We start from the raw sequence: 21,997 nt of genomic DNA, 5'->3' as shown, positions 1-21,997 counted from the left end.
GAGCTTTTCCTGTTGTAACTCGCTCCCGACTTATTGGACCATTCTAGTCCCTTTCGCGAGCTAATTAAACCACGAACAAGAATGGTTCGGCCCACCAACTGATGGTTTCACTCCATAACGTAGTTACGTCATAAGAGAGTGAGGAGAGAGATCCAGGGCGCGGTCTATTCAACCGAAATTTCTGAGGTTGAGGTTCGAAAATTTCTTGGTGTCGAATGGATCGCGACGGGTCCGGACGGTCTCGTTCTGTTCCACTCGCAAAACGAGTTTCGCGGTCATTTAAAATGGAGGATGTTGGATCACTGTTGCTCGTATAAGAGCTAGATGACGATTTCGACGGTGATATCAATGATATTGTGTGAGCTGTTTCATGCGTAGTAATTTAACCAGTATAACGGGTTATTTTGAGCAGACCGTTCCCAGATATTTGCCTTACGAGTTCAAACACTACTTTCGAATGACGAAAGGAACATTCCAAATTCTCTCGGGAAATAAATCGTATTTAAGAGCTGTTAACAACCAAAACGTACACTTGGCTTGCGAAGCAACCACAGACCTGTCGTAACCGCACATAGATGTACGAGTAACACCGATAGATCCGCTGTTAACAATCCATAAAAGTTACAATTGCAATTGAACATGGAAAATACCGAACAGCGAGGTGCTGGGATTGAGAATGGGTCGGAATGGTCAGATGGAACGGTCCATTTCGATCGGACCGGTCCAACCGAACAAAGTGGTCCACCTCGAAAGGTAGACCGATTTTTTCGAAACTTTTCCGGTTGGACCGAGCCAATCCATTCAGTTTTAGACCGAAATTTCCGGAAAGTTTGTTTGAATGGATCGCGCCCCCAGTGTCCTTGGCTGCCCGACTGTCTGCCGCTATTTCGTGATAACTGTATGAAATTGGGCGGGGCAGGAGGGTGTCGAAGGGCTTACCTTCTCTACCTCAATTACAGGCTAAGGGTACTTACCATTATGCCAAAAAAAAAAATCTCGGCTGGAAATCAAATGGAACGGTTGCGTCCGACCGGAAAATGTCCGAACGAAAAGGGATCATCTTTGAAGGTCTTCTAGTCTACGCTAGCGGACCAGTCGAACCGAAATTTGACGTTTTGTTTGGACAGAGCAGTTCCTTGCACAACAGATTTTCACTGATGCTGGGGATTAATGAAAGGAATAGAAAATGGTAAGACCCGTTCTTCTTGGTGGGCCGGGTTTGATTGGAAAATTTCGCTTTATTTTACAACAGACTGGTCAATCTGAGAAAAAGTAATGGAACGCACCCTAAATATAGCCAATTTTGAGAGCACCCACAGTAGATAACCCTGAACGAGTCTCGTTGAGCTGATCATGGTTTCCAAATGCTCCTCTACGCCACCTTATGACATTTTCCTCGCAACAAATAACAAAATAGTCACGTGACCTGGGGACAGACAGACAGACAGGCAGACAGACAGAGCTCTCTCCTCCGTAGAGACTCCCTATGGGAAAGCCTCCGAACTACCAGCCTACGGTCAAGGCAGCACGAAAGAGGCCTCTGCGGAGAAAGCAGACAGACAGACAGAGAGACCTTTACTTGTCCTAATAAGTGACGCACAATAAAATACTTCAGTAGAGTTGTACGTTTAATAAATAATGACAAATTCCATTTCATTCGTGTCCATTGTGTATAGTATTGAAGTGAACTTAGAGATTAGCAATAGGATACAGAGTAACATGTCGAGAATTTCGGGAGTGAACGCAAGGCATCCTCCGTGATCTAAAAAGAAAGTGCCTGCCTTTGCGTTTCATATTTTAAAAGCAGGTTGTGCCACATTTTCTAGCCTTAGTTTAACTATGCTTCGTCACCGTTTGAGCATCTTGAAAAGTGCAGCCTAAATTTTTCCAGTTCGTCGTTTGTAACCCGTGTAAATCTTCTCCATCCTTAACCATCCCTGTTCCTTTATGGATTAATATTATCTCTTTGGTGTTTTTCCATCTTAGTAAACTACTTTTTTCAGGTTTCCTTTAGTTTAAGAGTAATTTTGTACACGGCCAAAATAACTCAAAGTACCGTGACTGAGATCCGTTAACACCTCTCAGTATTCCCAAATCGTATCCATCCCTTTTCCGTTTTCGGTTCATTAATACGTTTCTAGTATCTTTCTAAATAAGCAATTTGTTTTTGATTTGGTTAAAAGATCAGGTTTTACAAGACGGGAGCAGACACTTGCTTTATCTTGCCAGCAATTCTCTAGGAAAACCTAAGAGTTCACTCTCGATTCCCAAACCCAAATGATGTTGGACGAAAGAACTGGGTTCCATAAACCAAGCAGTAACAGAGTTTACAAAACGAGTGGATGAAAAAGGTACTGATACTAATATTAAATTATCCAGTTTACGCAGATTGCTTTTTCAACATACGATCTCTTAAATAAAGTTGTTCACAAAAAGTACAATTGATAAATACAAATAGGATTTTTGTTGTCCGAACCTGCTTGAGTCAGAGGTCAAAGAAGTAAAAAATTGTACAAATCAAGAGACAGGCAACAAAGAAGTACAGGGAATAACCGTTTTTCAGAATCGGAAAATCTCATAAAAGTATGTTTATGCTACTGTGTGACTGCTGTGTGCTGGAGTTGAGCACAGGAATAAGGGTAGAGTAGATTCGTCTCGTGGATATAAGAATGACTAATTTAAAGGGGCAGTGCCAATGGCTGAACCCTAACCTACTGCATTAAACAGGTTGCTATTGAGATCTGTACTCATTTACAAAACCTGATCGCTGAGAAGAGAAATTTTAAACGTCAAACACTCAATTGTGGAGTATTATGCTTTCAAGAATTTCCGTTCAATCACTCGTCTTTAGCCGTCGACATTGTTACTTTTCCTGATCATTGTTGGGTTTCAAATTTTTAGCCTCTTGAAAATCATGTTAAAAATGTGGACAATGCCCCCTTAAATTCATTAATTGAATTATGATAGTCGTTGTCGGTCTGAGAGTGCATGCGCAGTAGCCCTGCCTTGTTACTGTTACCGAAACTATCAAAACAAAGTCGCAAGTTGTGAAAATCAGCGACTGATCAACATGGCGAGATTGCATCATAATCTCCCAACTTGTTCAACAAAGTATGTATGGAGACTTGTAATAAGAATTTGCGTCTTGATATCAGCGATTTACAGAGTAAAACGCACATAGTGCCTAGTGACAGCGACTTGCAGCCGACATCAACTTTTTGAGCGGAATAATTATTCATTGTTAGACTACTTTATTACTACCTTTTACAGAAGTGCGGTAGATTTGTCAGGGTCCGATCCATCGTCAACTTCGTCGCATTACAGGATGGGCCAATAGTTATATTCTTGCTCGTCAGCAATAGCACTAGTGTTAGAAGCTTAAGACTTCTTATAGTTCATAGAGGCACGTTACTCAAAGGACTTCTGAACTGGTGTTAGAAGCTTAAAACTTCTTTTAGTTCATAGAGACACTACTCAAAGGACTGCTGAGCTATTGTCATCTTTGGTGAATAACTGTAATATAGTTGATGTCTTGATCGTTTCTAAAATCACCGCATGTTTGCATTATCGTCATCATCTTCGTCGTCGTCATTATCATCACGATCATCAAAGTCATCCTATCTCGTAGCTAACATCCAATCATTTTTCACAGGTAGATTTAAGAAAATTTCATTTTGTAACATTTTCAATTCGATTGTCGTGGATTTCCAGCAATCAATAAATAATTTGCATCCAAATCGAGAGATTAGATGCTTAAATTTCATGTGTAGTTGCTTCAGTCGAAAGTGTACATCGTTATGTCACCTCGAAGTTTAACTACATTTCCATTCAATTTATTCTTATTTTCTTCACATTCCTTCACTTCTGACGGGATCTGGTTTTGACACGAACATTGATTTTCCATGAACGTCGCTGATAGCTCCTTATTCGACTTTTCAAATTAGCTTTTCAGCGGTGTTACCATTAACGTTGTTAGCGAGAGGTTTGCTCGATGCTCTGGGACTGTCTAAGAGCTCTCCTTCACTCTCTGTGTCTGATAACTGAGCAAGTAGCAGTTTAGAACTCTGAGAACTGCCACACTTCTCGTCTGATGCGGGGTTTTCCTCATTGCTGTTGTCCTCTGCCCGGCAATTGCTTGTGCTTCGCCGCGTGTTGGACAGAAGAATTAGCTGGAGTTTCTCGCACAGTTTCTTGAATCGATGAACAGGGCCTGAAATTGAGAAAGAAATTGTGGATACACGTTTTTCAGAAGCATATCACCTTCAGGTGATATGCTTCTGCCTTTTTATATAAGAATATTGTTGAATACTCTTACTTTTCCGCCGATTTTAGGCTGAAAATATTCTTGTGAATACTCGTACGTTATAGCGAATGATATTTCTGTTTTCGAATGTATTTGGTGTCTGGATGGTGTTAGGTTAATTTTAATTTGGAGCCACCATTGAAGCCTGATACGACGCACATTTAACATTTTGCAGAAATTTTATTAGCATCGAACATACGGCTAGAGCTGTTTTTGCTGCATTTTGGCTAGTTTTGCCGTTTACAGAAAGGAAGAATTTTATACGGTTTGGTTAAAAACATGCAGTTGTATTGTATTTACAACTTTTCAACACACAAAATAAAATTCTTTTCAAAATCTCAGTCTCGGGCTTATTCATAAAATATTCTTCACATTTCGCAAATTTCAGCTTCGGTATTCTTATAAAAAGATGCTTATAAGAAACAGGAAAGAAGGAGTCAAGAGCACGAGAGAGTGAGATCAAAGTTCACATGAGATCTATCATCCTCCGTTACTTTTGTTTACAGACTCTGTCGCCTGTGCGAAAATTGTAGTACTGTTGCAAAATCATGATGTACGGATAATATGATATTATAAGAATTTTCTATTCGTATATATTGACATCTTATTTTCCACTTTTTCGCCGACATGGTCGTCGTTTTTACCGGGACACTTACGACGATTTTGCCGCATTTGTGATCAAGGCAGTGCTAAAATTATGACTTGACTACTTTGCTTCAACGCGATGTGCTTGTGAAAATATCAAGTGATTGCTGACGGGAGAGCGAAACTGTAATTACTTATCAGCGATTCGACAGACTGAGAAGTTGAAGTCTGCCAGACTTTTTCAGTTTCAGAACACAACTTCCTGTCGGCGTTTTCTGTTATATCTCTCTTTTTTGCCTTTCTACTAGCAATAAGCGTCGGATAAAACAGTTACACCAATGGATGGCATGACTACAAAGATGGAAGGTTAAACAGCGTGACATAAGACATCATGTCCCTGATCACGTGATTACACTAGCAATGTTGGGAAAAAAAAAACGAACTTGAACTTAATCAGGAACTGAAAGAGCGGACGTGACTCTAATATATAAACATGTAAGGCCTAGTTGACAAATTGATGGAGGCAATACGTGAATTATTTAACACTCCTTGTTCCAGAAAACTGACTGCAGTAAAAATATACAAGGAAGAATTCTCCGAAAAACATCTGCGGTTAAAAACAGTGTTAAAATATTGATCAACTACAGTCTTTAAGTCACGTTTCCTAAAACCAAAGGAAAAAAAAGAACGAGACAAAAGTTCCATTAGAGGAAAGAGGAAATACTTAATTGTTTGCTCCACAGTCTTCCAAGGAAAAATTTATTGAATATTTGCCTTGATTTTTTCAACGTGTCATAATTCTCCCCCCTCCCCCCCCAAAATGTAATATTCATCTGGTAGCCTAGAAACACCTGCGGCGGCCGTCTGAATTCGCGCGCTACATTAGGAAAACCGAATAACAATTTTCATACTTAAATAAAGGAACTTAGAATTTCCGATAACCATCAACGGCTGCTGCTAATTGTAACTTCGGCACCTGAAAACTGAAAATTCGAACCGAGTGCCAAGAGCAACCGTGAAAGGATTGGGGACCAGTCTTTGTCCCCAATCCTCTGACGATCGCTCATGTCCCTCCACTTATCCCATCCCTTTCGCTCATGAATCTTCCCTAATACGCAAGTTAACTTGGCAAAGTTCCTTTCAACATTCCTGTTTGCCAAGTCCTCTCGCTTCGTAAGTACACTTGGCTGCAGCAAATGCTTATTAACGTTGAAACTTATACCAGAGCTCGCAAAGTTTTGAAAACCATCCTATCGAGAACTTGATTTTACAAACACTTACTTACCAGACTCTAGTACAATCGAGATCGTGTGAATGGAACTGTTCTCCTGTTTAGCTTGATCTGTTGGACAAATATTGACCGATATACGGACCGTCTTCCTGAACATCGTCTTGCCTGAAATAAGAAATAAGAAATACTTTAAGGAATATGAAACAAGAGGTGCGGACATTCATCCGAGCTTAACTTTAAAAATGTGATTTCCAAATACGTCTGAATAAGATGAGCGAGTTTGCACTCTAGGCAAATGGCCCACATTGTTGGCTATAATTTTTGATTTCAGTAACTTCAAATCGTCGGGTATATTGCCCCCCCCCCCCCCCCGCAATGTTTAAACGTCCACATGAGGCCAGTTTCAACATACCTCCTGGTTTCTTGTATTCCGCTTTGAAGCCGTTTTGTGAAAGGACGGAGTGAGTTAAGTGACTGACCTGCAGAACATAAAATAGCTTCAAGATTGTACCTTCAGTTTGTCTGAATCATTGTTGCCACACACTATACTCAAAGCATAGAGCATTTACAGTGCTATAAGGGTCATTCTCTTCCAAACGGAGAGAATTCACTTGTTGACAATACCAAAACGGCCACAGAGAGAGACATCAGTAGTAAGAGGTGCCCATATGGGGAGAAACCAATCAGTGTCGTGTTTTGAACACGTGAGCTGTGGCATGCAACAAAGCCTCCCTCCGATTGGACTCATTTGGACTCGTCTCCGAAATACAACTCTCTGATTGGTTACTCCTTATATCGACCCCCTTCCCCCCACCCAACCCAGTACTGACGTAACGTAAAAAAAAACTATATTTCAACAAGCGCAATAAAACTTTGTAAAGGTTTACTTACGGATAAAAATGCATGAACAACGTCGGCTTTAACGGTGCTAAAGGGTTTTTCTCTCGTGATGATAAAGAATGGCTAGGAGATAAAAACAACAAAGGTCATCTCAGTACATAATTATGAAACACGCTGGCATTTTAAGGCTAGGGTAGGCTATGCTAGGCACTCCTGTTGCATACAACGTCCAATAAAAAATCTCATTTACAGCTTAAAAAAGCACATAGTTATATCAAGTTGGCATTTTACCGATTCCACTTTTCTATTGCCTGGTTTTACCTAAGTGTAAATGGAAAGAGTATTTAAAACGGATTAGAACAAAAAAATTCGTCTTACCTCATGTCTTGGGTGTGAGTTGTGTGCTAACATCAAATGACCAAACCATGAGCGCTTCACGATGCTGCGTGGAGAAATCGTTAAAAAAAGATTCAAAACATTTTACTTATTCTGTATTAGGACTGAAAATGAGCCCGCGACTACCGCGGCTTTCTAGTAGGTTTATACTACATGTAAGTAAAATGATGAATCCTTACGAAGACGAGCCGAGACTTCTACTAGCGAGCGTGCACAGAACCTGAGGACTCGCATAAAAGAGTCACAATTGGATTTTTGGGATTTACCGAATTGAAACACGCGCTCCTTGTTACAAATGTGAGAATAAAACTTACTCAGGGGATGAGTCTGGTGAGGCAGAAACTGAACTGCTTTCCGCACAATCTGAAGAAAAAAGAAATCAGAACGAAATTCAGGATTAGATTACACAATTAGCAAATTAGATAGTCAAAGTTACACTGAGACGAAGGCTGTAACTCCTAGCTTTGTTGTCAAATGTTTTGCTAAATATGAAGGGGACTAAATGAACTCACGTTATATTTCTTTTCAAAGAAAATTATCGTGGTTGTTTTGGTTCGATATTTCCTAACTTTTGATGCACAATTGGTTGAAAAACCCGCGCAACGTGCTCTGGCCAATCAGGGCCAAGATATTTCACGCGCTGTTCAAGACGGCCAGCCAATCTGGCGCGAAATCAAACAGCGACCATGGCAGTATTCTAATGCTGTTAGAACTGCCATCATTAGAAATCTGCTCTAACATATCAAAACGTACTCTGTGATAGCTTTTTCCTGTGGAATCTTGGCGACCCAACAATTGCGTGCTTGAAGGTGGCTAGTCGTGTCCTCCAGGGGCTCCCTGGGGGCGTGGTGGCGTGGTGTGTAGGTGATTCAGGGGGGCTAGACAGGGGACTGTCTTGCTGCAGAGGATTGGACGGCTGGTGTTTGGGACTCACATGTACCAAAGGACTGCAAACATTGAAATACAAAGCAATGAAACAAGAGCAGACAAAGTTCCTTGATGGAAAGGGTCCACCCATCTATGAAAATAAAAGAGCACGAGTAAAAATCGTTAACCAGAACACTGAGGAACAAACGAATGAAAGCACTCCAGCTCCACATAGTGCAACTTGTAGCCAGCAGCTCTGGTGCATTTGTAGACAGTAGACAGGTGCATTTGTGTTACCAAACAACAGCTCATTTCGAGTTGTCCTAAGCTTCTCTATCAAACCGAGGCCTGGTGCACAACCATTCATATGAAAATGAGTTTAATTTGCATGTGAATGAAATCTCATTTTAATATGAAAGGATGGACACTGAGACTCGCTTTGAGAAAGAGGCTAAAGGTAATTCGGAAATGGCCTATCTAGTTTACTCACTGAAACAGCCTCTTTTTAAACAAATCCATTATTTGGCAGGTCGACCTAATATTTTTAATAGTCTGCTCGCTTATAGACCTTGCCTGTGCATTTACATGAGGTTTGGAAATTTCAGTTGTCTAAAAGGGTGTACACGTACAAATGGGAAAATATGGTCGATTTCAATAACACTGAACATTGAGAAGTTACCGGCGACTAAAAAGGAAATTTTCGTGCGAAATTGCGCTTACATAACAAAACAAGAGACCCAGCAGTCACTTATTTTCATGGTCGTTAGATTCTTGGTTGTAGCATCGTGACGTATGAGTCCGCCACAATTCTGCCAGGTAGTGCCAAAGTTTGTCAAGTCTCTTAACTTTACCCTCTCCTTCCTCAGTCAACCCCTATATCAGGCTGATGGAGGAGTTTACAGACTGGATTAGCCCAAGTGCGCAAACATTATGTACTCAATATTCAGTGATTTGTAGACGTGTTCAACTTTTTTTTTAAACTACACATAATAGTATTTACACCAAGTACTCACGATACCTCACACCTCCCGTGTAAGTCTCTGCTCTGGTTCTTGGAGAGACAGGTGGTGAAGCCGACAGAGACGACTTTCTACAGACAAAATCAAAACAAACTGCTCAAAGGAAATCGTGACATGAAAAGACGATGATTGAGAAAGAAATACGTCAATGACAAGCTTATAAGTACTGACTTCAAGGCCAACTATTTTTTTTCTACTCTTGTCGAGCTTTTTCCCTATCCTGAACGCAGCATGCCGCTATGATTAACTATTCCTTGCGAGCTGCTAAGACTGGAATTTAGTTAGAGAGTAAACAAATATAACAAGGAATAAGTGTTCTTGTCGTTTTGAGACGGATTCCACTAGCTCATGTTACTTTCGGGTAAGGCTAAATGTTTTGATTGCATCTTGGTTTATTACTTTGAAATAAAAGTAAGTCCTTTTGAAAAATTCCACGGGCCATATGGAAAAACTGGCCTGCAATCAATGATTATTTTGCAAGCATGTGGTACCTTGGTCGTTGTAATCTTGGAGATCCACAAGAATCGACTCTTTTCCGCGGCGCATCTTCCACTACAAAACAAGAAAATATTCTTGTGATAAATTAATACCGGCCACATCGTTTTTTCACCTGCCAAAGTTAACGACTAGCTCTTTACTATAGTAAATAGTTAGTTTTATTGCTCTGCACATTTTCACTTAACTAAAACCAAAGAAATGACTGACAGCTAATCACTAACAAAGGGCATAATAAGCCAGTCAGATCTCGAAGCAGTATCATGACACACGTATACGCGCGGGAACGTGTAAGTGGTGTAAAAGTCAGTAAACGGGGAAAAACTGTAACCAGTCCAAAGCGCGGGAAAACGAGTCACCTTAGCACAGCGTGCGAAAACGTGTTACAGGTGAAAAGCGCGCGAAAATATTTAACAGGAGAAAAGCGCGGGAAAATGAGTGTCCCGTGCAAAGTGCGCCGAGGGAAGGTTTGTTTTGCATCTGATCGGTCGAAAACAAAATGCTGTGCTCTGATTGGTTGGAATATACAAAAAAAATACTCAAAAATAGAATTGCTCAAAATGCCTTACAAATTTCTTTCAAATTCGTTATCGTCGCCACTGCCGCATCTTCGTGAGTCGGTGATCTCTCTTTTCTCTCCAGTAGCATGAAGTAGATGACTTTCTCTATCGTCTTTCTAAAGGATCAAAGCACACAACTTACAGGGTTAAAGATAAACCTTTATATGACCTTAAAAGAGACTACTAAAAGGTCTTTCAACACCCTCTCACGAACCTTCTATCAAATCGTACTGTAAAGTAGTTAGTACTAGTAAATACTTCGAAGTGGAGGTACTCAAATATACTCCGAACAGTTCGTATATACGTTACTTTCAAATGAACAGTCGCGCGAACCGAACCCAAATTAAAAGTTTCCACACTAAAGAAAGGCTAAGAAGGGCTACGCCCTTCTTTAATGCATATTTTAAAACTGTTAAGGTACAGTGGTGCTAGCTGTGTAGTGAAGTGTAGTCTCTTATAGAGGACTTACTCTTGCTTCAGCAGATTGCGTAGCAGTCTTTCTCTGTTCTTAAAACAACCCAGGGATGACATACTGTGTAATACATCAGGGTCGATCTCTTCTTTACCAGGAATAACCTCCGTCTGTCGGAAAGATCAAACAAAGTCATTAACATTCACACTCAAGACTTTGACACCGCATGTACACTTCTTCAAAATAATAATATACTAATTTATAACATGCCAAAGAAAATACAGCCAATCAGAATGCAGGAGAGCCACAGTATATTCAGAAGTATTACATCCAACCTTCCCATCATGCACCGCAGATATGTCGCATTGATCAGGTAGGATCACAATCACAACTCACTTCAGCTGCACATCATTTTCTCACTTTAACAAACTGTAATTTTGTAATGCCTTTGCTTCAAGACATCTTTCTAAGCTAAAAATATAATAAGTTCTAACAGAAATAATACAGGCTTGGCAATTATAGGTAATGTCATTAAACAAGCATACCCAGATAAGAGTGAATGTTACATTATACCTTGACAATGTCGACAACATGTGGCTCACATGGAAGTTCGTCTTTGAAACTGCAACAAGGACACATGAAGAGTAAATTATATAAAGTGTGCACTCAGTATTACAATGAGAACTGAAGGAGTGCTTCAGCAAAAATATTCAATTTAACTGGTTATGTAAATAAACTAATTAATGTCACTTCACTGTGATTGCTACAGAGAAAGTCACATACCTGTTAAGAAAGCCGTGTTTCTTAACGTCTTCCATCTGCAAGTAAGATAAAAGCAATGTTACTTTCCATGACTGCCATGCCCAAGAGAGGAAAGCCCTACATGTAGACAGAGATGCCAGGAAGACACTTGTTGACAGCCTATGTCCCGGGACTGGAAGGTACTTTTTTGTGGGGTTGGGGGAATAAATACAAAATGGCAAAATTATACCGATCAGTGCTATTACTCAACTGTTATTCTTTTTTCAGGGTCAACAGTAATCATGCCACGGATCATCTCCTGAACATCTGTTGGAATGAAGACTGGAATGCTAAAATGCCCCCTCTTCACCTGAAGTTAGACAAACATCAGTTTGATTACCAACATTTTAGCGTCCGATCTAAGTCAAAACGTTTTAACTGCAAACACAAGGCAATCATGAAACCACTTTAAAATTCACTCACTTTCTCCAACAGATTTCGTAAATTTTCATCATCAAAAGGCAGTGCACCCTATCAAGAAAAATAGATTTAAATCATTGGATTTCAATTTTACATGGCTTAGTAAACATTGTACATGTATTTTGACTTATTAGATATGAACAAACGGTGAAGTGAAACTAGACAAACTAAAAATTGGGCTTTTCAGAAAATATCTGGACTTGAACTGTGTTCACAGTGAACAGATTAACTAACAGATTACAATGTAACTCCTTTCCTATAGAACAACTATTATTGTGGCCAGTTATTTGTACTTCATGCTTTACTTGATATTTGTACTCTACTGTCAGTGAGGGAAACTAAATACCAAACAGTTTTTTTACATGTACATGGCAATTAAATTTCTTCAATGCACATAATGGTATAAAAAGTCTCTCTGATAGGGTTGTCACAACATTTTGAAAAGGTGGCACTATTGCTGGAGTGGCAGCTGATTTTGCCACCGTTTTCAAAAGAATCATTCAATGGTTGGAATAACCAACAGAATATCAAACAGAATGGGGAGCAGGGATGGCGCAGTGGTGAGAGTGTTCGCCTCCCACCAATGCGTCCCGGGTTTGATTCCAGCCTGGTGCCATATGTGGGTTGAGTTTGTTGTTGGTTCTCGCCTTGCTCCGAGGGTTTTTCTCCAGGTTCTCCAGTTTTCCACCCTCCACAAAAACCAACACTCCAAATCCCAATTCGACCAGGGCTATTATTATTTTTTAAATAGCCAGCAGAGACCATGAAGTTGATGGTGATTTTTGCCCACAGCCAGTTACTGTTGAGGCGCAATGGACTTAATGAAGTATTACATGTAAATAAATCTACATATTTTGTAGCTAACAATCTATATGAAAAAAATACTCGATTCTGATTGCCTGAGAGCAGTGCAGTTCACATGTAACACCAGTGCAAAATGTGTAACACCAGTGCAAATTACACAAAGTAATCCTAGATTATGATTGGCTGAAAGAAAATAGGAAATTTTCTAAGCCAATGATATGAAAAAAATTGGCTTCAAGAAAGATCTTCCAGCATTTCCTTCACGCAAATTTTTTCATGCTAATATTATTAATAAGTAATCATACAGTTTTTTCTTGTTCAATTTGGAATTAATTAGCACTTGTGAGTTTTTTAAAAGACCTGAAATTGCCATAGTGGCTCGTGCAATTTCAGCTTTTTGAAAAACTCACTCGTGCAAATTAATTCCAAATTGAACTCGAAACTGTATGATTACTCATACATATCAGTGCAATAAAGAGACATGGAGTTAGGTAGGCATAAATTACTGTCAGCTGAGATAACTTACCACTAAAAGAGCATACAAAATAATGCCACAGCTCCAAACGTCTGCCTTGTGACCATCATATTTTTCTCCCTGTTGAAAAAAAATCAAACAATTCATCAGGCAATCAAGTGCTCTATGAACCAGCATTTAATAACTAACATTTAAAATGAATCGTTTAGATTCTAATCAGATTATGATCACAATATTATTGTTTTTAATGACTGGTACATACTCGAATAACTTCTGGGCAAGCATAATGTGGAGACCTGTGGAAAAAGTTTTAAGAAACAATCGTTATAACCATTAATGGCAGCAACATGGAAGTAAGAAGCAATTATGAATGATGTCCATACCCACAGCTTGTTTCAAGCATTGCATTATCTCCAACCTAGTAACAATAAAGAGAACAAACAAAGCTGAGGTTAGATTAAATGCGAGACAAAGAACTCAGGGCAACTCCATATTACTTGCCTTGAATTTCTCAGACTATTCATAAAGACTTTATTTAAAAAAATGATAAGATATTACTGTTAGTTTACAAAGAGAACACACCTAACATTAGTCACACAGCTAGTTTTTTTAAAATAATAATTATAACTACATATTTATCTGTGTTTAAGAAACAGATGGAAACTTTGAGACCAAACAAACAAACATAAGCTGTACATGCAAATTAAAAAAACAATCAATAATATAATTGTAATTTACCTGTAAAGAAGCCATTCCAAAATCAGCAACCTTGATGTTCATCTTTTTGTCCAGAAGCAAATTCTCAGGTTTCAAGTCTCTGTGGCTTTAATGAACAAAATGAACAAAATGAACAAACTTAAAATGACACTATTATTTATAGAGTCTAGAGGCTAACAAACTAGTATTTTGACACTGGTTTCTGTATAGCATCATGTAGCAAGACTAAATTGATTTTTTTCCACTCCCTGGATGAGAAACCCTGATCCAAGGGGGAGTAACCCATTGTAGGGCATACCAAGGCTGCTCAACCTGGATTCCTATGCAGTGAAAAATGCAGTCAAAGCAGTCACTGCCCTAGGTTGAGGAAACAATTGCTTCCATCATATGCATGTACATATTGCATTTGTACATGTATAGCTTATTCATGTACAGGATGCAAAACATCAGTACAGCACTATTAGAAAATAATTAATATGTACAGTACTCACCAAACGCAATGCTTGTGACAGAAATCAACTGCCGAGATCATCTGGGCAAAAAATCTTCTTGCCTTTAACAGGAAAAAAGAGTATCTCTTAATAAGGCTTGGACGCCATAGACAATGCCTTTTTAATTACTAGACATGTCTTTTCACAAGCCTGCCAGGTCACAGACTTTTAGACAGTTACCTCTCCTAATGGAAGCCTTCCTCTTTTCACCAGGTGATCAAAAAGCTCACCACCAGACACATGCTCTAATACCAGAAATCTGAAAGGGAAAAAACGTGATCACAGCCAGCAACCAGTTAATATTTACTAACAGCTATCAACTATACATGTAGTCAGGGCTGTCAATAAAGGACATAACCAGTAGCACCTCTTATGGCTGAGCATGCACCTTGATGGGCCCTTGTTTTGATGGGTGAACTTGGCTGTAGTTTATATAATTCACCCATAATACATGCAGATAAAGTATCAACAGGTGTGAAGATCAAGGCTTAGGGTGAATCAAAACTTAATTACAGCCCTGTTAGTGGTTAGTCCAGTGGTCCAGGACTAGTAGAAACTGGGTTTGGGCCAACAGAATTTGAGAACCTCTGACTAGTCAGTGGATGACTCGAGCTGAAGTGTTGTTGGAAAAAATAAAGCAAGGGAAAATTAGGGCAATCAGTTAAATTGCTGCTGATCAACACACAAAGGCAAGTACCAGACAATTATTTTTTTTCCCAATTTTATGCCTCAACAGCCTAATGGGTTATTTCCGAGTTGACTATCCCCTCTGTTAGAAAACATTTCCTGGTGCACAACCTCTCAAATGGAAATGAGTTTCATTTGAAGCTTGGTTCACTGTCTTGCAAATCAAACTTATTTCCATATGAAAGGTAATGTAGTATACGCAAGGGCTTGTTTTGAAACAGGCTGAGGTGAAAGACACCTCGTAAATTTTGGTTTGCTACTAGATGAAAGTTTAGAAGTTAAGGTCAATCTCTTGACAATGTTGGTATCTATAATCAACCCCCCCCCCCCCCCCCCTTTCCAACAATAGCCACAGAACAGAATTACACACCAACTGAAAGAATTCAGGGATTTCATTAACATTTTTAGCAGGAGGGCAACTCAATTTCACAGGCAGGTAAAAGAAACTCTCTGCTAGATGGTCAAACCAGACAGCCAAAACCGTCCTCACAGCCACTCAATTTGCCCAGTGCCTGGTCCTTAATGAAACCCCTGAGGAATTACAGTAACAGAGTTAAAAAGTTAAAATGACAGAGTTACATGTAACAACAACATCCACTCACAGATGTTTCTTGCTTTCATAAACATCATAGAGGCCCAAGACGTGAGGGTGATCAATAAGCTTCATGATAGCAATCTCTCTTTCAACCTACAATGTAAAACAAAACCAATCGGACACTTTTGGCATGCAATATATATGCTTTATTAATTAATCTTGTGTGAAGAACACTGCGCTCATGTTACAACGTAGAAACACACTGAAATTTTTCCTGACAGGTTACTGCCCAACTGAAGCACAGATTGCACACACCACAAAGAATAGCCCTTAGTAAGAATTCTGCTCATATACTGTCTAATGCAAATGTAGCAATCTGATTGGTTGAGCAACTGTATACAACCCCGCCCAGGACTTTCCAGGTTTTCCAGGACCTGTATGAACCCTGTTTCTCAATTCTCTGAAGATGTTTGAAAGAAAATTTGGACAGTAATTCAAATCTCAAGAAGACTAGAATACTAGAAAAAGAAAATTGAACTCTTACTGTTACAAGTGTGGCTTTAAAACCTCAAAATTGTTCAATGAACTGACTAGTGTCTGGGAACAGCTACAAGTTTGAAATGTCAGCTCGCTCTGCATTCGATTTTGCAAGAGCTTGAGGTGTAAAACTACTTATTAATAATTGGAAATCATTTTTTGAAGAAAATTTAGAGTTTTACTAAGACAATAATTACTCCACGCTCAAATTATTCATTCAAGATTCAAAATGATTTCTATGATTCGGCCTTTGGTCGCATCAACTATCAACTGATAGAAATCTTGAGCTCATAATCTAATAGTTTAAAAATTAATGCATATATATTACATTCATTGCATAATCTTTTTTTGTAGCTCTAGAGGCAAAGAATTCTGTAGCGCAAGCTTTAGATATGTTGATTCAGTGCACAGGAGAGATTTGCATTTTTGATAATTTTCCTTGTTTCTTATAGAGTTTCTCTCTATATGTTTCTACCAGAAAACACTTACTGATGAAAACTTTGCAAAAACTCTCAGAGAAAGCTAGGGACACAGCATTATTTTCGTATTCAACTAAACTTTAACTAGTGATACTATTAAACAGAAACAGAGAAAAATATTCTAATTTCTTAAACAGTAGTCTGCATTCAATAACACATGGTCATGCTTTTATATTCACATACCACCACACACCTGCACCTAATGCAGCGTATAACTTTAGGAAAATTTCATTGAAATATCCTTAAAGCATTTTTAATCTTTATTTCTAAACAATGTTTTATTCCCAAAGAACAAAGCTAAAAACATTACTTGAAATTGAAAAACAGTGTAATTTCATTTTAAACCAGAATACACAATGTAAACGAACACAGCTGGGTAGAACTGTATAAATTATTTGAACTACAGGGTTATTCAGCTAGTCCAACAATTAAAATAATAGCCAGCATTGTTCCAGAAGGTTTATTTTTTTTGTGATGTTAATAATTTGGTACATGTACTTCCACTCTATTGTATTTTTATCTATACAAAGTAAAGTGAACAGTGATCCAGAACGAGAAATTTAGAACCTTGAGAACTTTTATCATAATTAATCAACACTTGCTAGAATTGATTTGTTACTACGCAATCAAATTCTTCCACTTGTTAATGCAAATTTTGGCATTAAAGAAATATGTAAGCCAAGAAATAAAGAACCGTGTTCCTTATTTCCTTTCCAAAACAATATTGATATCTTAGAGTTAATTGATCTATTTCCTTCTGCCACTGTTAAGATATTAGACTTGAATTCTATTTTATTTCCTTTATGTACAAAATGACAAAATGTTATCATGTTTTCACCATCGGCACAGGAAATTAAAAATAAGTGGTTTCCTTATTTATATCAGAACAGAACCAGTAAGTCATGCAATACCAAAGATATCCAATTTTTGGTAAATACATTCATAGATTTCTCTTTATGTACAGTACTCCTACAAATATCAGGTTTAGAAGATACAAGTATATTTAATATAGAACTCACTGGATACAAATACAGAGTGAAATGGCCATTATGATTCTGATTCTAAAAATATCTTGTTCTCTGGTTGCCTTGGTAATAAGTATCCTATTTTCACATTCTACGTAATCACATCAGTCTACAAAAATATGTTCAGAGACCAGTATGCGAGTCAAATTGTTGTTCCTTATTTTTTTTTTTTACTGTTAGAAGAGCCTCCAATCGCAAGTTTTAAAGTAAATAGAAGATCTAAATAATTTGAGGGCTGACACATTCACTAAAATATGGTGTATAGTCTTGCGTTAAAAGAATAGTCTTCATAAAGAAAGTGAGGCCTAGTATAATTATGTGTAGGAACTAAAATTATAAAATGGTGCAAATGGCTTAACTACAATAATTGAAATCGAGTATAGTACTCTCCATCACTAATCCTGTAATCCTGTTTTGTGATGGATCATTCTTTTAATATATTCTTCCAAACCAAAGACCCCTTGCTACAGTACACTTGTACACTTTTTCTAGAAATTGTTCCATGTAATGCATGTATCAAACATATCTCTACCCATGTTAGAACGTAATGGCTGTTGTAATTAAGGTGATAATAGAATTAATTTTAAAACCGGAGAACAAAAAAAGTTTCTTGAGCAAAACTTTGCTAAATTACAAAACAAGGTGTCTAGATCAGCATTAACTCTGACCAGTTGTTTTGTCTTTTGTGTATTTCAAGTATGATCGGCTGCGGTGAAACACATTAGATTTGCATATGAATTATAAGAAAGAAGATATGCTCGGAAGACTATACCAAAATCACTAAAATGGGAACACAGTTGGATGTACAATGCAAACACTATAACCACAAGAGTTAACCATAGACTTTCACAGCAGCACTCACACTGGAAGGATAATATTTCGATTTCCTGCTGCCAGTCTGACAAAAATTACTTGTCAAAGATTATGACTTCATTTAAAACAGCAGTGAAAACATGATGTATTTTACAATTTTCTTTTATGTACCCACAACAAACTCAAAACAAAACCTCCAAATCTCGCAATCAGGGGTACAATTACTAGATGCACAATGTACCCTGCAAACGTGTGATCAATAAATTTGTAATGAATTGAAGGAAGTGAATTCGAAATTTCAAAGATAAATTTACTTGCTGTGAATTGGGTGAACAGGAAAATAAATTTAAAAAAATATTCCAAACCATAACACATTATGATAAAAAGCAGGCCATTTCTCATATTGTCAGCTAGAATTACATAGCAGTTTTAAAATTTGTAGCTAGGAACGAAAAGGACAAATTAGACAAAAAAAACGGACCATGCATAACCACAAAATAAAAAGGTGATCCGTTCGTAAGTTGGATATAAAAGGGAAATGATTCATAGCGAAACTCTTTAAAATGTACCTCCTGGAAATCAGAAAATTACAAACAGATTTGAAACCGAATCTAAATGATAACCTACATCTCTTGAACACAGAAGATGAAATCAACATCTTGGTGTTTTGCAATAAAGTCCTTTAATTGGCCAGTTGACAGAAAGATAGTCGACTAAAACTAACAAAATACAACGTAGAAATTAACGGAAGCAATTTCTGAAATTTTTCACGTATGTCAAGAGTTATTTATTCGGATGAAGCTCTGTTCTGATTCAACTTCGACTTTCTTTCACGGAGAACGATGAAATCGCTTCCAAACCAACGACAACCGATGGAACGAAATGCGTGCTTGAAAGCGAAATTGAAATTTCCATGTGTGACTCAAAACAAAACAATCGAAAGTGTTTTGCGTTGATATAGAAAAGGCGAATGTTTGTTTTGAGTTTTTATTTCATGTCGAAAATTACCGTCATATGTCATCTCGTTGACGGCAGACTCACCGAACGGACCTCAATATTCGTCACGGAAGATTTACCATCGAGAAAAAGCGACCAGTTTCCGTCAGATACTTCGTAGATTTATCAGAAATAACCAGGCCAAATGAAATATCCAATTCCGCATTCCCAAGGGAAACAAAGCAAGCCTGAAACTCATAAATATTTCAAACGGGGAAGTTTTAGCAAAAACTTAACCGAAATCAAGTGTTTATGACCTGGAATAGTAACAAACATGCACATTAGGACGATACTACGGACCACGCTTCAGGCAAACTGAATTGTTTCCCTTGTTGTACAAGGATATTGGCTTCAGAGAAAGCCAGATAAGGCCGTTACAGGATAATCTCAATGTAAATGCAGATCTGTCAAGCCGTTTGTTATTTCCATCGCGCAATCAGATGCAAATTGCATGTTTACATCTTCGGAATATTCTAGAATCTTTCAATTTTCACAGAAGTTTATTTTTGCGTCGGAACGACCTATTTGGAAGAAATTATTACCTTGCTTAAAACTTGTTCGCTTAGCTTCGTCCGGTCGATGATTTTTACCGCAACTTTCTTCTTGGTGACACAGTTAACTCCAAGTTTGACCAGTCCTGTTTAAACGAAACAACGAGGTTAAACGTGCGGTAAGACTGAGAAATCACAGACTCCATTTTTTAGCGCCAAAGTCATCGATTCGTACCGGTTTGCCCTCTGCCCAAAGTTCCCTCCAGAATGTAGGGTCCCACAGACCTTATTTCACATCCTGCCATGGCAAATCAAAATCTTTAACACCTCCGCTACCGGACTGATTTAGAAAAAACTAAATACGCCCCAAATCTCCCGAATTTCGGCATCCTTTCTACGACCACAGGAACTCAAAAGAAGTCTTAAACTTTAGGTTGGAAAGCCGTTGGTTTTGAACCTCATTATCCGGGATCTGTCAATCACAAGCGATTGTTTCCCTGTGCAAGATGATTGGCTAGCGGCTATTTCAGCAACAAACAACAATCAATTCGCGTTTTTTCGCGGCAAATGTCTCGGATCGCGCGATCCATCCGGAATAATTCATCGCAGCTGGCAAAGAAGCAATTTCTAATCGCAATTTTTTTTTACTGACAGATCAACTTACAATCTTTTAAAAATTTAAATGTTATATTTTCACCACTGTGCTATTTCCCTATTAAAGCAAATTGAAAACCTTCGAATTTGTGCAGCAGATGTCTCATGCCCCTTGACTGTGCCAGTTAAACTATTTCAAGAGCGTTTTAATTGCTGTTACAATATTGAGGGAAATGTAAATTTGATCGATGTCGACTGTATTTTAGAAAATCCATTTGTTTGGCGCAAACGTCCTTTGTCTTATAAGGGTTTAAACCTATTAGTCACTGTTATCACCACAAAATTTACTCGACTGATAAGAAAAAGACTTCTCAGGTCACGCAAAGCAAAAACTTAAAAAAACAGGCAGAAAAAATTACTTTCCATGTCTTCAGGGTATTCAGATAATACAAATGTTTGATCAGGCTCCAATTACTGCGAAAACGTTTAAAAGCAGATGCCTCCCTTAAAATAGATTTTCTTGAAATCGGTCGACTCTTGGTTTTAAATATGTTTGGCTCCCCTGGTTATAATAATTATAAAGTCTCACTGGGAAATATTACAAATAATAACAATTGTAATAATGATTCTTGCCATGCTGCCTATCAGTTCCATCAATGATAACTGAACGAATACATATTCTACGTGTTTCATAGTTTCAGATTAGACGGAAATATGCTGAAGCACTGTCAAGCAAAGAATCATGAATGAATGGCAAAGCGCCGGAGTGGAATGCTATTTTTTTTTCTTTTGATATTTCTTGCTTTCTAAATCGTCAATTTTGACGAGAACGCACGAGAAAATAGATTTTACCATGTGCGTTTAAAACCGACCAATTACAGGCCCTCTACCACTGCGGCCTGAATTGGTTCGAACGGTGGCTCTCGGAAAATTTATACTCCAAGAAAACAAGAGATTTTTACACGGTTGGCCTGTCTTTCTCCTGTTTGTTTTACCGTGTTATCTACTACCGGACTGTGATCGTGTTCCCCTAGCGCCCTAGGGGGACGAGGGTGGTATCACGAGAGGAGCGGGGGTGGGTATTCTGCTGAGAAACTGTCGAAAGCTGCCACTTACCATCAGTGCAAAATTACTCTGGGTTTCGATCATCTAAGTAAGATGGTGGACAGCCAGCCTAGTCATAACATGGCTTTCGGAAGCTCGTTTTTTTTTTGTTTTTGCTGCTGTCATTTATTTACTTATCTATTTATTTATTTATTTATTTATTCATTCATTTATTTATTTATTTATTCATTTTCAGTTCGTTATTTATCAGAAGCCCCCTAACACTGTATTTATTTTTTATTTTTTATTTTTTCATTTTGTTTATATTTTTTGTTTTCGGCTTGGGTATGTCTGTTTTCTTCTGGTATCTTTTGTATATA

General features: G+C 38.2%; 1 protein-coding gene across 1 annotated transcript; it reads right to left on the bottom strand.

Moving 5' to 3' along the window:
- Positions 1–643: 643 nt before the first annotated feature.
- Positions 644–20,739, bottom strand: LOC145489167 (serine/threonine-protein kinase BRSK2-like). The gene is made up of 24 exons (XM_081468096.1): positions 20,215–20,739; positions 20,031–20,125; positions 15,706–15,791; positions 14,597–14,675; positions 14,417–14,478; positions 13,947–14,031; positions 13,592–13,626; positions 13,471–13,504; positions 13,260–13,328; positions 11,933–11,980; positions 11,721–11,819; positions 11,492–11,526; positions 11,282–11,330; positions 10,766–10,878; positions 10,306–10,412; positions 9,733–9,793; positions 9,241–9,312; positions 8,109–8,302; positions 7,670–7,718; positions 7,338–7,401; positions 7,011–7,082; positions 6,532–6,598; positions 6,174–6,284; positions 644–4,210 (listed from the first exon to the last, which is right to left on the bottom strand). The coding sequence occupies exons 1-24, from the start codon at positions 20,282–20,284 to the stop codon at positions 3,936–3,938; spliced, it is 2,031 nt and encodes a 676-aa protein (XP_081324222.1). The 5' UTR covers positions 20,285–20,739; the 3' UTR covers positions 644–3,935.
- Between the last annotated feature and the right edge of the window lie 1,258 nt (positions 20,740–21,997).

Source organism: Orbicella franksi, chromosome 6 (assembly GCF_964199315.1).
Source record: "Orbicella franksi chromosome 6, jaOrbFran1.1, whole genome shotgun sequence".
In the NCBI taxonomy this organism is placed as follows: domain Eukaryota; kingdom Metazoa; phylum Cnidaria; class Anthozoa; order Scleractinia; family Merulinidae; genus Orbicella; species Orbicella franksi.
This window is presented reverse-complemented; position numbering and strand designations above follow the sequence as displayed.